The sequence below is a fragment of the Staurois parvus genome, unplaced genomic scaffold, assembly GCF_062004578.1.
Source record: "Staurois parvus isolate SC_StPar_1 unplaced genomic scaffold, SC_StPar_1.0 ptg000422l, whole genome shotgun sequence".
Lineage (NCBI taxonomy): Eukaryota > Metazoa > Chordata > Amphibia > Anura > Ranidae > Staurois > Staurois parvus.
This window is the reverse complement of record NW_028318218.1, coordinates 1,612,645-1,627,712: the sequence shown is the minus strand read 5'-3', so window position 1 is coordinate 1,627,712 and position 15,068 is coordinate 1,612,645. Positions and strand designations below refer to the sequence as shown.

General features: G+C 39.7%; 1 protein-coding gene across 1 annotated transcript in view; it reads right to left on the bottom strand.

Annotated features, from left to right (window-relative positions):
- ARHGAP42 (Rho GTPase activating protein 42) overlaps window positions 1-15,068 on the bottom strand; it is a 470,299-nt gene that overhangs the window by 27,463 nt on the left and 427,768 nt on the right. The window contains exons 15-18 of the mRNA XM_089687254.1: window positions 12,035-12,119; window positions 8,008-8,066; window positions 5,303-5,408; window positions 3,455-3,614 (exon numbers count right to left, since the gene is read on the bottom strand). Of these exons, the coding sequence (XP_089543380.1) occupies window positions 3,455-3,614; window positions 5,303-5,408; window positions 8,008-8,066; window positions 12,035-12,119 (410 nt within the window). The remainder of the gene's footprint in view (window positions 1-3,454; window positions 3,615-5,302; window positions 5,409-8,007; window positions 8,067-12,034; window positions 12,120-15,068) is intronic.

The following is a 15,068-nucleotide window of genomic DNA, read 5'->3' as shown; positions in this document are numbered from 1 at the left end:
GCCTAAGGCCTCACAAAGCCTAGAATTGTCTCTGATGGATTCAGCTAAATGAATGACAGTGTGTCTGCCATATTTGGCAAAGTCCAACCACCGACACACCATCAAGGATGAGCGTAAGTAGGAAATGTATTAAATATAGAAAAGCAACATTTCAGGGCCACTGAGGACTCTTTCCACGGACAGATAGTGGTCACTGTGCCTAAGGAAGGGGTCTTGTCAGTAGCCCCGAAATTCCACTTTTTTTTTATGGTGGTGAATAAATGTCCTGTTTACACTCATCTTTAATAATGTTGTGCCTGTGAGTCTCCTGTGTTTGGACTTTGCTTTGGATGGGGCACCTGTCTCTTCACTGTAGTACTCATTATATATTAGATCTATGGCTGCGCCCAGGATCAGACTGCTATATGTGGCACACACATCTTCATTTACCCGGTGCAAGTCTGTGCCTCTAATAGGCCTTTTTACCTTTAAAACTACATTGTTGATATCCATGATGGCCGCCTGTGCCATCAATTTCCACTCCATTGAAGCACTACAGCCTTTGTCAATATCTTCAGCATTTGACACTGCTGGGGGTTTTGAATTCCTGTGTCCCCTTTGCATGCTGTGGTGCAATCACCCCACAACACATGGTGGGTGTGCCAAATGCCTGCATCTCCCCAGACTCCCCTTCCATACCCACAGCTGCTATATCACTAGTGTGACCCCTCAGGGCTGCAGGGACACATTATTAATATAGGGGTCAGGGGTGTGAATCACTACTTGCAGTGGAGAGACACAAACAACTGACACACACGGAAGTGTTGAATGCTGGAGATCCTAGAAGCAGCTCTGCATAACAACAGAGAAAAGCTAAAACAGAGGAGGCACTGAAAAGGATTATAAGGGCTTGTTCACTCTAGGGGTGCTCTTTGAAGAGCGAACCACATTTGGAGATGTTGTATAGCCTCCTCAAGGCCTGATTCAAACCTTTTGCTTTCTATACTAGCGCACTGCAACTTCATTGCACATGGTTGCGGGTCCTTGCAGGGTGGCCCCTTTCACTTGTGGTGCAGTGTACACCCCAGGCCGCTGCAGCTAAAAGGAGCTGCATCGCCCCCCCCCCCTTCCTCCACCAACCTCACATCTGAACGAGCCCTCACTTTAGCTTCCTTTTTTCATTTTTTTAACAGCAATGGAGTTGATTTACTGAAGTGAATTTTCACTTTGCAAGGAAACTTTCACTTACTCTAAACTGTGTACCAAACCACATACCAGGAAATCAAGCAAAAAAAATAAAAATCTTTTTTTTTTTTTAAACATGATCGGATGATTGAAGTCAGCAATGCTTCTCTTCATTCACTGAGATAAGTGAAAATTTCCTTTACTAATAAACAGCCTAAACGCCTTTAGTAAATCAACCCCAAGGTCTCTTTAAAATGCAAATACACCTCTCTGGCACTCGATGCGCTTCTCATACTGTAAAATCTGTACAGATCTGTGCTCAGAACAGACATTTTTGGTAATAAACTTTGAATTTCTGTTATGGAAGCAGCATACGGTCTTGCTCTTTTTTTCTTTAGAAAATACAAAACATGAAGAAAATGGACACCAGCTGTGAAATGAGGCTGGTCATGTCTTGTTTTTTTCCCATTTTTATATAAAAATATTTAAATTTGGAACGGTTTTAAAAGATTTCTGTGACTTCAGCCTACAAGTATTTATTATGCTGTGACTAAACTGTTTATAATTTAGAAAACAAAGGACAAAATCGTGTAATTGTATAACAAGTTTTTTCCAGCAGTTAAAGTGAATGTATAATGAAAATTATTATTTTTTTCTTTCTTCTAAAGGTGAATATGAATTATGCATTACTATTCCTTGTTATGTATGGTCACCGGCTGATGGTGGGCAGGTGCTCAAGTCAGTTTTTTAAAATTGTGAAGCGTTGTACAAACTGTTGGCGCTATATAAATCCTGTATAATAATAATAACACATTGCATAGCGTTATTGTACATTTTTAAAAAAATGCGTTTTATTAATTTATGTGCTTTTTGTTCATAGCAGGAGCCAAAATACACTCTATTTTTCCTTCCTTAATATGCGTTGCAGCTCACTGTGATACACTGTAGGGCATTACAGTGTACTGTGCTACATTTAAGTGCAGAATGTTCCATTTACAAAGTGACCATCAACAAAACGCAATAATATCACTGTCAGAGGGTCTAATGCTTTCCCTCTCTACTAGTTTTTTTCTTTTTGTATCTATCCCACTTAGAGAGATTTCTCGTCACTAGTGGCTGGTAAGTAGGAACTAGTAAGCTGCAATTTATTAAATTTCTGTTCCTAGATTTAAACACAGCTAGGTAGGTTAGTAACATAGGTAGACTGGAAAACCCATAGATGTAAACCTCAGGATTTGCCAATGTAAAATAAAGAAGTTCCTGAACTCTTCTTTTTTTTAATATAAAGATTAGGTCACGTGATGGTTTACTAAATGCTGTTGAGTGGGATGGTTTTGTTGGGTGTGCTACACACTCCTTGTCATGGTGTATGTACATCGTGCCATGGTCAAGGCAAGATTAGATGCTAATTAAAAAGGCAAAGCAATAGATGGCTGCTTGCAAAGTTTCTCCTTATTGCCTGAGTCACACCTTTACACAAACCATTGTCCTAGGGCAGTGCCTTTGTAGCAGGGGGGTATATTTTATATAAAGAAATTGTACTTTGTAGTAATCTGACAGTTAAGTCAGACACAGTTGCCCATTCATTTGGCAGTATGATGTTTAGCCTTTGCAATGTTAATATAGTTTGATTTTCTGATACACAGATGCACACTGTATCATCTCTATTGTCTATCATTACTACTGTTTGGACTAATGATATTAAAAAAATATTGGATTATGTGTATGAGGTGCCAATTAAAAGGCAAAGAAATTTATCTATTTTTGCAGGGGGCCTATTGTTTCTAGGGAGGTCTACTGTTGCTGGTGGGGGATCTATTGTTGCTGGGGGTGGGTCTTATGTTGCTGGGGGATCAATTGCTGCTGGGAAGGATGTATTGTTGAGGGAAGAGTATGTTGCTGGCTGCAGGGAGATGTGTTGTTGCTGCCATGGGTTTATTGTTGCTGCGGAAGGGGGATGGTTGTTGCGGGTGGTCCATTGTTGCTGGGGGATCTATTGTTACTTAGGGGGGTCTAGTGTTGCTGGATTTTCTTGTTATCATTAACAAATTCCATACAAATCACTTAGCACCACAAAATGATACTTGGTTCTGTATTCTATAAAAGGTCAATACTGGAAGGTGCATAGGGGGTTGAACCAAGGAACTGTGTTTGGAGGTGGGTAGGGGGTGGAGACAAAGGGTGACTTGGAAAGGGGGAGTTTCTGCACCAATTCTCTGACAAAAAAAAGCCCTGTGTAATAATCATAAAACACACATACAGCTACAATTCCTCACTGTGCCGACTATACCTTTTCATAATGCTCTATAAAAATTTCCACCACAATATTCTGGAACTTAATATTCATCATAGCTGCTACAGTTTCCTCTTGAGCTCTCATTAAGGTCGGTCCAAAGATCACACCCAAGTTAGAAACAGTCATAAGATTCTGTTGGCTGTGCAGTGAAACCCTGTGGGATAAAATATAGTTGTCACAACATAATATATTGCGCCTAGAGTAATTTAACAAATTGGTGAAACTTGAACTAAATGAGAAAAACTTCACAAAAGCGCTTTTATGCTTTTTTTGTTAACTTTTGTTTTAGGTTTGATTAAAATTGAAAGTATACTCTAAATATTATTTAATAAATTCAAACACGTCCTAGGTGTGTCAAACCTTGCCCTTCCTAACATTATCTATTAGCCTTTCCTGCTAGCTGTTTACTAAAAGAAAAATACAGAAGCCAAATTCCTCATTGAAAATAAGGATTTGTACAGGCATGTGAAACTCAGGGAAATCTACAGGTGATATACTAGAAGAAAGGAGCACAGATCAGGCTTGTACAAATAACTGTAAAACTAATACATATAACCACAAAAAAAGATATGATCACAAAAGTGGAACACTTGACAATAGCAACCAATCAGGCTATACCTTTGATTTCATGGAAAAAAAAATAAAAAAAATAATGTAAAATCTGATTGGTAATTGTGGAGAACTGAATTTCTATATTATTTCCTTGTCGTGAATCTTTTGCTAGGTTTTATACTGAGCAGTGCTTGACAACACTCTAATTACAATGGGAAATGTGTCAGCACTTTATCTGGTATCCTGGGCTAATATTCTTTACTTTGGTTGTTGTTGGGGCTTGGAACAAGTCTAGATCTGCACCAATGTTCTGCTTGCCTGGCTATCTATGGGTCAACCTGGAGCAGGTGGTATAGACATACTGTATCACTTGAACTTCCCTGTACTTGATTCTCTCGTTTTAAGGAATACAGTGTGTAAAGCACTCAATGAATGGAGGACAGGCAGATGAAAGAAAGGCCCACCTTCTCCATTTATAGAGTGCTTTTCTTTGCTTTTTCATTCTTTTTATTATAGTGCGGGGGGGACAACTTATTACGGATGTTAGGTAGGACAGTCGGTACCAGCACAAGAGACACTTCTCTTAAAATGTAAGTGCTATCACTTGTGCTGATTTAAACAAAAAAAAAATGTAAATACTAACCACAGCTTACAAAGAAAGCCATCCACAACACTGCCCCTAGCTACATCACCAACCTCATCCACAGATACCGCCCAAATCGCCCACTCTGCTCCTCCTATGATATCCTCCTCTCTAGCTCCCTCATCACCTTCTCCCACGCTTGCCTCCAGGACTTCTCCAGAGCCTCTCCCACGCTCTGGAACTCCCTACCACAGCATGTCCGGTCAGCCCTCACCCTGTCTGCCTTTAGGCGATCTTTGAAAACTCACTTCTTCAGGGAAGGCTACCCACCTCCACCTAAGAACTGTACTTGAATCACCTCCGCCAGATCATCCCCCGCAGTTATCACCTTTTGTATCAGCTACCCCTTCCTTTAGATTGTAAGCTCCACGAGCAGGGCCCTCCTATTCCTTCTGTACTGAAATGTATTGTAATTGTATTGTCTCCCGTTATATTGTAAAGTGCTGAGCAAACTGTTGGCGCTATATAAATCCTGTATAATAATAATAATAATAATGTAAATAGCATTTGACATTTATTGCACGCATAGACTTCAAAAACAAAAATGATAAGCAAGTCCAAACAGTATCACTTAGTGTATTAAAAAGAAATCTACATTCCCTAAATTTAAATCAGGAGAAGCTAGAAATATACAAATGTCACAGTACTTGACAAGATGCTTGATTAAAATGTCCAACATCTCTCGGTTTTTCTCAGGGAGCTTATGAACCAAGGCATGAACCGCTTCAACTCTGTAGTTCTGGTCATCTGATTCTGTGAGGATATAAGGAGATAACTCTGCTAAGCAGTTTTCACAACTAAACCGGTAATAAAAACCCCAGTTGGATTAATGGGAACAACAACACCTTTTACAATGGTACATTTGGAGAAGATTTCGAAATAGGAGGAACTATACGTGTCCATTTCTGTTCCTCAGGTCAATGGTTGAGTCTCCTCTACTCTTTAATACTTTCCTCCAAACTGATAATTATTTAAAGCTTAACTCACCATCAGAGGAAGAAGAATACAGTGTTTATTTTTCCCAGGAGATGGGATAACAAAGAGTATCAGTTACCTTAATCTACCAGCCCGAAATCTTCCTCCCTACTGGTTCCGATAGTGAAGACTTTTCCCTCAAAAGTGCTCTTTTATGGGTCTCTGACCAGTCCTGTCATCACCGCTCTCACCAACATCAGGACATACAATTCAGGACCAGTGGCCAGTGGCCATAGCAACAGGATAGAATGTGGCTGCTGATATACCAGCACTGGTAAGAAAACTACTTAACCATTGGCTGTTGCAGGACGACGGGCCAATGTTACTATTGCTCTGTATCATCCAATTCACTACAAAAACATGTACTGGTTCCTCACACTTTCTCTGAAATTAGGCTTTAAAGCAGAAAGATACAAATGAATAGCCCATGAAAAGATAAATTAATAAACCCAGCTGCAATACTCAACTTCAATCCCGAGATTGTTTTCATACATTATGGTGACCTGTGACTTATGGTGATTTATAAAGTGTACCAATAAATAAATAATTTGCGCTAGTAAATGTGTATAAATATATAAATATATATAAAGAAATCATCAAATCATAAGTCCAGAAAAAAATATATATATGCCAATACCACAAAAAAATATAAAAAAACTTTTAAGTGCAAAAAACTTTTGTGCAAAAAAAGTGTCTAAATATGAAAAATTTCACCAAAAAACCTTGATAATATAATGGCAGATCATCCATAAATATATCTTCAGAGATGGAAACTCTGCAACACACCAATCCTCATCGATCGAAATAACAGGATGAAAAACTTTGTAGTTAATCGAAAATCCACTTCTCCAATAGATAAAGGACCACCTTCAAACGTATCCATGGGGGGAAATGCCAAGCACTCGAGAGAAACAGAAAGACTTCATGGTGCAATATTATAAAAACCAATTCCTTTATTAGGTACTCATTGCACTTACTCAAGAGGTGTCCCAGCGGACACCAGCATCAACAGCATCAACAGCATAACAGCAATCACATAAACGAGCCTGGCTCCTCAGCACATTCGCAGTAGCTGGCAGCCAAAAACGTAATGACGTCACATCAATCAAGCTCCGCCCTACGCGTTTCGTCATCGACGTCCTCACGGAGCGGATCAATCGTCATCTTCCGCTCCGTGAGGACGTCGATGACGAAACGCGTAGGGCGGAGCTTGATTGATGTGACGTCATTACGTTTTTGGCTGCCAGCTACTGCGCATGTGCTGAGGAGCCAGGCTCGTTTATGTGATTGCTGTTATGCTGTTGATGCTGTTGATGCTGGTGTCGGCTGGGACACCTCTTGAGTAAGTGCAATGAGTACCTAATAAAGGAATTGGTTTTTATAATATTGCACCATGAAGTCTTTCTGTTTCTCTCGAGTGCTTGGCATTTCCCCCCATGGATACGTTTGAAGGTGGTCCTTTGTAGTTAATCGAAAATTCACTTCTCCAATAGATAAAGTTTTTCATCCTGTTATTTCGATCGATGAGGATCGGTGTGTTGCAGAGTTTCCGTCTCTGAAGATATATTTATGGATGATCTGCCATTATATTATCAAGGTTTTTTGGTGAAATTTTTCATATTTAGACACTTTTTTTGCACAAAAGTTTTTTGCACTTAAAAGTTTTTTTATATTTTTTTGTGGTATTGGCATATATATATTTTTTTCTGGACTTATGATTTGATGATTTCTTTATATATATTTATATATTTATACACATTTACTAGCGCAAATTATTTATTTATTGGTACACTTTATATATGGTGACTTTTTGCAGCTGGTACACTATTAGTAAGTTATATAATTTTGACCATAGGCGCTATTATTAATTTTTCTTATTTATGGTGATTTATGAATTATTTTTTGAAAAGAATAGATCTGTCACCATATGTGTACTGCAATTAAATGGAGACCGAAAAAGACCAAAAACTCATAGAAGGAGTCAGAAGAATGCATTTCATGGGAGTGCGAGCAGATCTGCCAATCTATTGCCACGCTCACTGAACTATGAAGTGAGACAGTGAAAGACAGAAATAAAACTGTGGGTATAAAGTATATAAGAAATATGACTCTCTATTAAGTATTAAGGAAATACAGTATATAGTCTATAGAAAAGAAATGCAAATATAAAAAAAACAGACATTACTGGTCAGACAATGCAAAGAGCTATGATGATGTATAAAGTGCAGGAATCCACACCAACTAATTGTAAATCATCTCTTAATTTGCCTGCTAAAATCCCAAATCAGATTGGTTTCTCTGTGTCACTGAAAGGCACACATCCCTATTCAAACAATGGCTAGCTTTTGTTGTAATTACTAAAAGCTGATGTACTTACTGACTGCAAGAATGAAATCCTTGTGTAATTTGTATGTCATGAGAGGTTCAGTTAGACATCTGTTGACACAAAAAAAGCAAATTACATCGCAGACATACATTTCATGAAGAGCTTTCAAATTCAATATATCCAAGGGGGACTGGTTCACATTTATTTGAAAAAGCAGCATTTAAAGTGAACTTTTCCCTCTTTTGAAATTCAAATGATGTGGCAATGTGGTCTTGCTCAGGTACCTACTCCCACCTTTCCTCTGTGTGTCCAGCACACTAGAAGCCCTGAAACTGGTGGCCATCATTTGATGAATCAATGGTGAGTTGCAGGTGGTGGAAGGGGGCAGGCAAGCTCTTGACTTTCTCTGCAAAAGTTGAGATTTTCTCATTAATACAGCCTGGGATTGGCCAGTTCACTCCTGAATGAGGTCAACGTTCCTGTGTGATTCTGTGCATCATTTATTTGAATGGGCTGAAATTGCACTGGATTGCACCAAATGTAATGCATGCACCACTATTCTTTTTTAAACATTTTATTGAGGGATCATCATTCATGCTCCCAGGAGGTACATACCATAGTAGATATAACTAAGGTTGGAGCAAATCCCTAACTTGTGATCATGTATAAAATACAGTAAATCATCAAGGTTTATGCACTACTTTTCAAAAACACACTGCACCGGACTGCATGGTATTGTGGTACTATGCAATCTGGTGCAGGCAAATGCACTGTGTTTGTGATCTGGGTTTGGGATGTTGTTAGGAATACATGGACACCAATAGCACATCGCAAACTCAGTGCATTTTGAACGCGATCTGGGAAACGTGCACGGAATGCTTGTTTTCTACACCATGTACTGCTGTGAACAAGCCCTCAGGGCGCCAGGGATGCTGGACAAAGGTAAGTACAAGCAGTACACAGAAGGAACATGTGTTACTTAGATGTTTTGCCCTTACGTACACTGTGAGACTACTTCTCGAAGATTTGGAAGATCATCCCCTCACCTTAAACATCCAGACATTAAGGGTATTAGGAAAGTACATATACCCCATGTCTCACTCTATGATGTGATTGTGGCTTAAGTGACCTATTGCCAGGTGAGTTAGAGGAAGAAGAAGGCATGTCTACATCTATACACATAGCTACTTAATTATGAACTCCAGGAATGAGACACAATCTACCCTTGCTCATTTAGTCTAGAGGTGTAGGGGGTAAGCTGTAATAATTACCTTATTCCTTACTCTAGCAGGTTTCCTCAATTTAATGCACCTGCTCTACCACAGCCTCCTCTCTAGGGCTTTAAACCTTTTAAAAAAAATGGATATTGACAGATGCAGATGTAAACGGATGATCACGGATGATGCACTGCTGTCCATTTGGATGGATAAACAACGGAAAAATGGTCTGCATTTGTGAAAGGGGCTTTAGGAGCTTCAGGTCACAGTCATATACTCGTCTTCCCAGGCTCAATGCAGGGTTAATAGCCCTGCATTGTATGTGATGATGTCAAGGGACAACCCCCAGCCCAGAACTTGAGAACAGTACTGGAGATTTCTGGAGTGAGGGAGAGAGTAAGCAAGGCAGCTCATGCCAACACCCCTAGACTAAAGAAGCATTTAATCCCTGCAATGCGGAGAAAACCCCACTGTAAGGATGTATTTTGTCTCATTCCTGGAGTTCACCTTTATCATAGTCAGAATTTGCAAGAAATGCTGCAGTACTCCAGAACCACACAAAGAAATGTTTCTGTAACCCTGCAGATACAGTCAGGTTTACTTTTTAAAGAAGTGCACTTATTTGAGAAAATAAAACTAATCACATTTCTCCTCCTATCTGGTTAATTTAAGATCAGTAAGACCAGACATGCTAAAAATCAAGTTTTCTATAAAGTACATTTATTAGCAAAGTGTCAGGTATTAAAGTGATTGTAAACTCTTGCCTTGTAAAACAACCCCTTTAGTTTAAAATAGAAATGAAAGGCAAAACATTTGTGTATAGATATAAAAAACACCATAAACACCCCTTTTCCCTTTTTTGTAAGTGATCACATACCCTCTGTTCTCAGCTACATAGGAGTTGGGGGAGGAAAAACAGCAGTACACTGATCTTCCCAGTGAATGACTGTCTGGGGTGTGTCAGGACAAGTCCAATCATTAGAGGAGAGCAGGCAGAGTTTCCAGCACTGCTAGAGAACTGACCACAGTAGTGTAGTCACTTTTTAATAAGAAAATAGAGGGACTGGCAGGAACACCAGAGGTTTCACCCAAAGGAAGCAATACAAAGAGAAAAGGATACTTTTATCCTACAAGTACATGGTACAGCAGATACATATCATGAATATGAAATGTTGGGTTTACATACTGTTTAACCTCCCTGGCGGTATGATTATTTCAGATTTTTGGTGCTGAAAGCGGTACCATTTTTTTGCATGGAAATATGTATTTTTTTTATTGTAGGCTGTAATTTTTAGGAAAAACTCACTGAAATCTGTCCGAACAAGAGTCTAGTAAACATCCCGGGTATGATAAAATTTGAAACACAAAATCATAAATTATAATTTAATAAATAATCATAAAAATAATATAAAAATAATCAAAAATTTAATTCAATAATATAATCAAACCAAAAACACTGAAATGTGAAATAGAGCGCCAAGTTCGCACATTGCTGAGCTCAGTCGCAAAATCGTTTTCAGTTTCTGATGACGAATTTCCCCACGAATCATTATCACTCAATTCTGCAAGTGGTTCTGATTTACTATCGCTGTTCTCTAGCTGATCTAAACCGCTTTTGACCTAAAGGGACACTTTTTGGACGCCATGGACATTTCTCAGTTTCCAGGCAGAAAGAACAGACAAAATGCAGGCAGGGCGCAGGACAAAGCACTAGGGACAATATGTATGTGAAATAGGTTGAAACAGCAATGTTTTACTGTGTAAAATGTAAAAAAAAATGACATTTTTTAAAATTTTTAAATTTCCCGCCGCCGGCCGCGCCCGTACGTCCCGACGTCACAGGGACAGGACACAGAAGCCGGATGCCGGCATCGGCCGGAGGAGATGGCCGGGGACGCTGCAGGGGACACATCGTGGGAGCGCAGGGTAAGGTAAGTGAAGAACACATGCCGGAGCAGCGCCGCATGGTTTTCCCGAGTGTAGCTCGGGGTTACCGCTTTTGGTACTGAAATGTTACCCCGAGCTACACTCGGGAATACCGCCAAGGAGGTTAAAGTGGAATGTCACCCAAAAGGGGAACTTCGGCTTGTCTGCCTCCTTTCCCCCCACTCTCCACTACCACATTTGGCACTTTTTGGTGGGGAGGAGGCAATGGGTACCTAGTTTTTATAGGTACTCACTCCCACTTCCGGTTCAGATCTCTGTAGCAAGATGTGGGGAAGTTCGGCCCCCTCCTCCTTCCCAGACAGCCTTTTGGGACACACACAGGTCCCAGAAGACTGCGGGACCATTCACAAAGCACAGCGCTACTCATGCATGCGAAGTAGGATACTGGCTGTGCAGCCGGAAGGCTTCATTGCCAGTTTCCCTTATCTAGGATGAAGGCACCCGCACCTGAAGCCAACTGAAGAATCGGCTTGGATGAGGATATCACTGGATCCCTGGACAGGTAAGTGTCCTTATATTAAAAATCAGCAGCTACAGTATTTGTAGCTGCTGATTTTTAATTTTTTGGGGAGACTGGAGCTCCTCTTTAAGTATAAATGGAAGGGTACCGAGAAAATGAAATAAATATGAAATTAATTTCTACCCAAGTGGAACTATTAGGGGGGCACACATGGGCAGGATACTAATTAGTAACAAAAGATGTCGAGAGATTTGTACATCTCTCCATGAGGATAGAAAGAGCCCAACTTGTTAACTCTGGTTGGCTGACAGATTTTACTTTTTACAGCTCAAACGATTACAATTAACTGATCCATTACCAATAAACTGGAATGTGATTGCATTTGAAGTGTGGCTACACAATGTATAATATACACTAACTTGAAAAGCAAAAGAGCTACAAGGAATTTACTCACCTGAGGTAGTTTTTCAGAGCGCTGGTTATGGTTTTATTGTCCCATAGCTCGAAATCAAGATCCATATCAGGAGGTGCTTTAGGAGCTTTAAAATTAAAACAAAATAATAAAAAAAAAGATTCAGATTTATGACTGGTATAAATCTGTTTTCAGTAAGTCTATTAAACCTGAAATATAAGTCTGCTCATTCCACAAACATTTCCCTAAACTGTACAAATCCTCCAGAGGGATCTGTGATTTCAGCCAAGTCTGACCTGCATCCTCCTGATGGATGGCATAGAAAAAAAGTACATCATGATGTGTAACAACCTCATAGTACATGGGGACAAATATATATATATATATACAAATACATACACACACAGGTCCCAGAAGACTGAGGGACCATTCACAAAGAACAGTGCTACTCACGCATGCGAGGGAACAACATTGGTTATCTCATTACAATGGCATCTGATAGTCAGTGGGATATATTAGGCTGTGAGTAACCAGCAATGGAAGAAGGTGGCCTGATGAATCATGTTTTATTTTACAGCGTGTGGATGACCGGATGTGTGTGCCTCACTTACCTGGGGAAGAGATGGTATCAGGATGCAGTGTGTGAAGAAGGCAAGCTGGTGGGGGCATTGTGATGCTTTAGGCAATATTCTGCTCTGAAACCTTGGATCCTGCTATTTCCATTGTGGATGTTACATTGTCATGCACCACCTATCTAAATATTGTTGGTGACCAAGTACACGCCTTCATGGAAACGGTATTCCTTGATGGCAGAGGCATCTCTTAGCAGCATAATGCACTCTGTCACACTACAAAAATAGTTCAAGAATGACCTGAGAAGCACAACAATGAGTTCAAAATGTTGATTTGGCCTCCAAATTCTCCAGATCTAAATCCAGCAGAGCATCTATGGGATGTGCTGGAAAAACAAGTCTAATCCATGGAGGCCCCACCTCACAGCTTACAGGATCTGCTACTGGCAGCTTGGTGCCAAATACCACAACATACCTTCAGAGGTCCAGTGGCTTCCATGCTTTGACAGGTCAAAGCTGTTTTGGGGAAACTACTCAATATTAAGTGGGTGGCCATAAAGTTATGCCTGATCTGTGTATATACAGTATACATACAAAGGTATAATACATAATACTATCTTTATTAAAATTTGGGTGCTGTTTAAAATTTATGTAATTTTAAATAAAGAAAAAAATAAATATAAATGAAACTATATTGTAAATTAAAAATGTTTATTAAAGATCAGAAATTAAACTGGCTGATAATGGAGGTATTACTATAGACTGCCCTTGGCTGTCCTGTAGAAGTCAATAAGATACAGGCTGTAAATAAGTTCTTGAGAATGACAGGCAGGAAGATGTCTCTAGTTCTGTACAGCCAGAATTTGGCAGTATTCCTGGTTCACATGAGTATTCCTGAATGGACCAAAGCAACACAGATTTTAAAATCTTTCTTTCCTCTTCTCAGCGAAAAGAGAGAATTAATAACACCTACCCACAATTCCAGTGTCTCGGCAAGTGTAATTTACCCACTGCTTGTGAGCCCACCCGTGGACACCACCATAATACAGCAGAGACTGGCATTGTGGTCATTACATTAGCACTAATACGTAGAGTTTTGAAGACTGCTAACTGGTGCCAGCACAAGTAACATGACCAGCCAGAAACAGCTGCATTTAAGGTATATATCTGCTGGATTTTATGTATGTAAGGGGATTTAAAAAAAAAACCACACTTTGCACTAAGGAGGAGCATAAAGATATGTCATTTTTAACAGGACTGGCCCTACAATCCAACATTTATCCTTCATTTAATTTATGCATTTATATAGCATTTGGAATATTACGCAACACAGAACCACATGAAGCTTCTCAGTTGAAAAGTTGTAGGAGCTGTAGAAGCTCACAATCAAAGGTCTCCACTACAATCTCACACATACATGGTGCAAGGTGAACCATATGTGCAAGGTGGATGGAGGAATCCTCCCTACTGTGTCATTGTATTCTGACAGTAGGAGTCCTCCACTGTCAAATACACTGATCTGTGGCTGCAACCAATTGGCTAAGGCCACTGATTGAAAAAAGTTATCCAGCAGTCCCGTTCGACAGAATATTGACTTCTGTTGAATGGGATTGTACATAGATGCATCGAAAGTTGGCCAGTCTCTCCTGAACTGGCCAAAATTTAATTCATTTATGGGCAGATTAAGGACACTTCTTATATCTACCTTTTAATCAGTCATAAAGTAAATAAGTGCAATCTGTCCCACACACAGGTCATCACCAGGTCCAAAATGGCCTAAACTGATGTTTTAAACATTACGAATACTGGCAATTTACCTATATGGTAACAGCAAGTGCAAATATCTTGAAAAGAACCTACACTCTAAAACCTGACAATTAGGCAACTTCTCAGGCATCCCTTTGTCAGTGCTACTGAACCCTTCTGATAAAACTTGGTACCTGATCAGCCTATCACTGGGTCAGAACACTGCTATATTGGGGCATGTGCCTACAATTATGCCAATACTGACTTAAAGAAAGTCAGTATCTGTATAGGAGGTTCTGTGGGCTCCTGCTGGACTAACAAAAGAATGTCAGAAAATATACCCCTTATTATGTATGGGGGGTGTTCAATTGAGAAGCTATAGTAGGAGTACAGGGGTACCATAAATATTAGATGTAATATTCCTCGATCGGAGCCTGCCTCTCCTCTCACAATACCTACATTTTCAGCAATACATTTAAAAGTGACTCTTGCTTCAAAAAGTTTTGAAGATGTTTTTGAATAGTCTATTCATAAAAGCCACACTTACAAAATCCATATCCTGCAAGAAGAGGCTTGTACTGAGATATGACAATGTCAGCTTGCCCTGAATATGATTTCATGCTTTTACAGCCTACCTGAATGCACCATTTTTATCTAATTAGTTGTGCACAGTAGCCCCATTGCTTTAACTAGCCAAGCATAACAAGGTCAGGTACGTAGGCCTCGTTTTTACCCAAAATGTCTTAAATGAAACACTG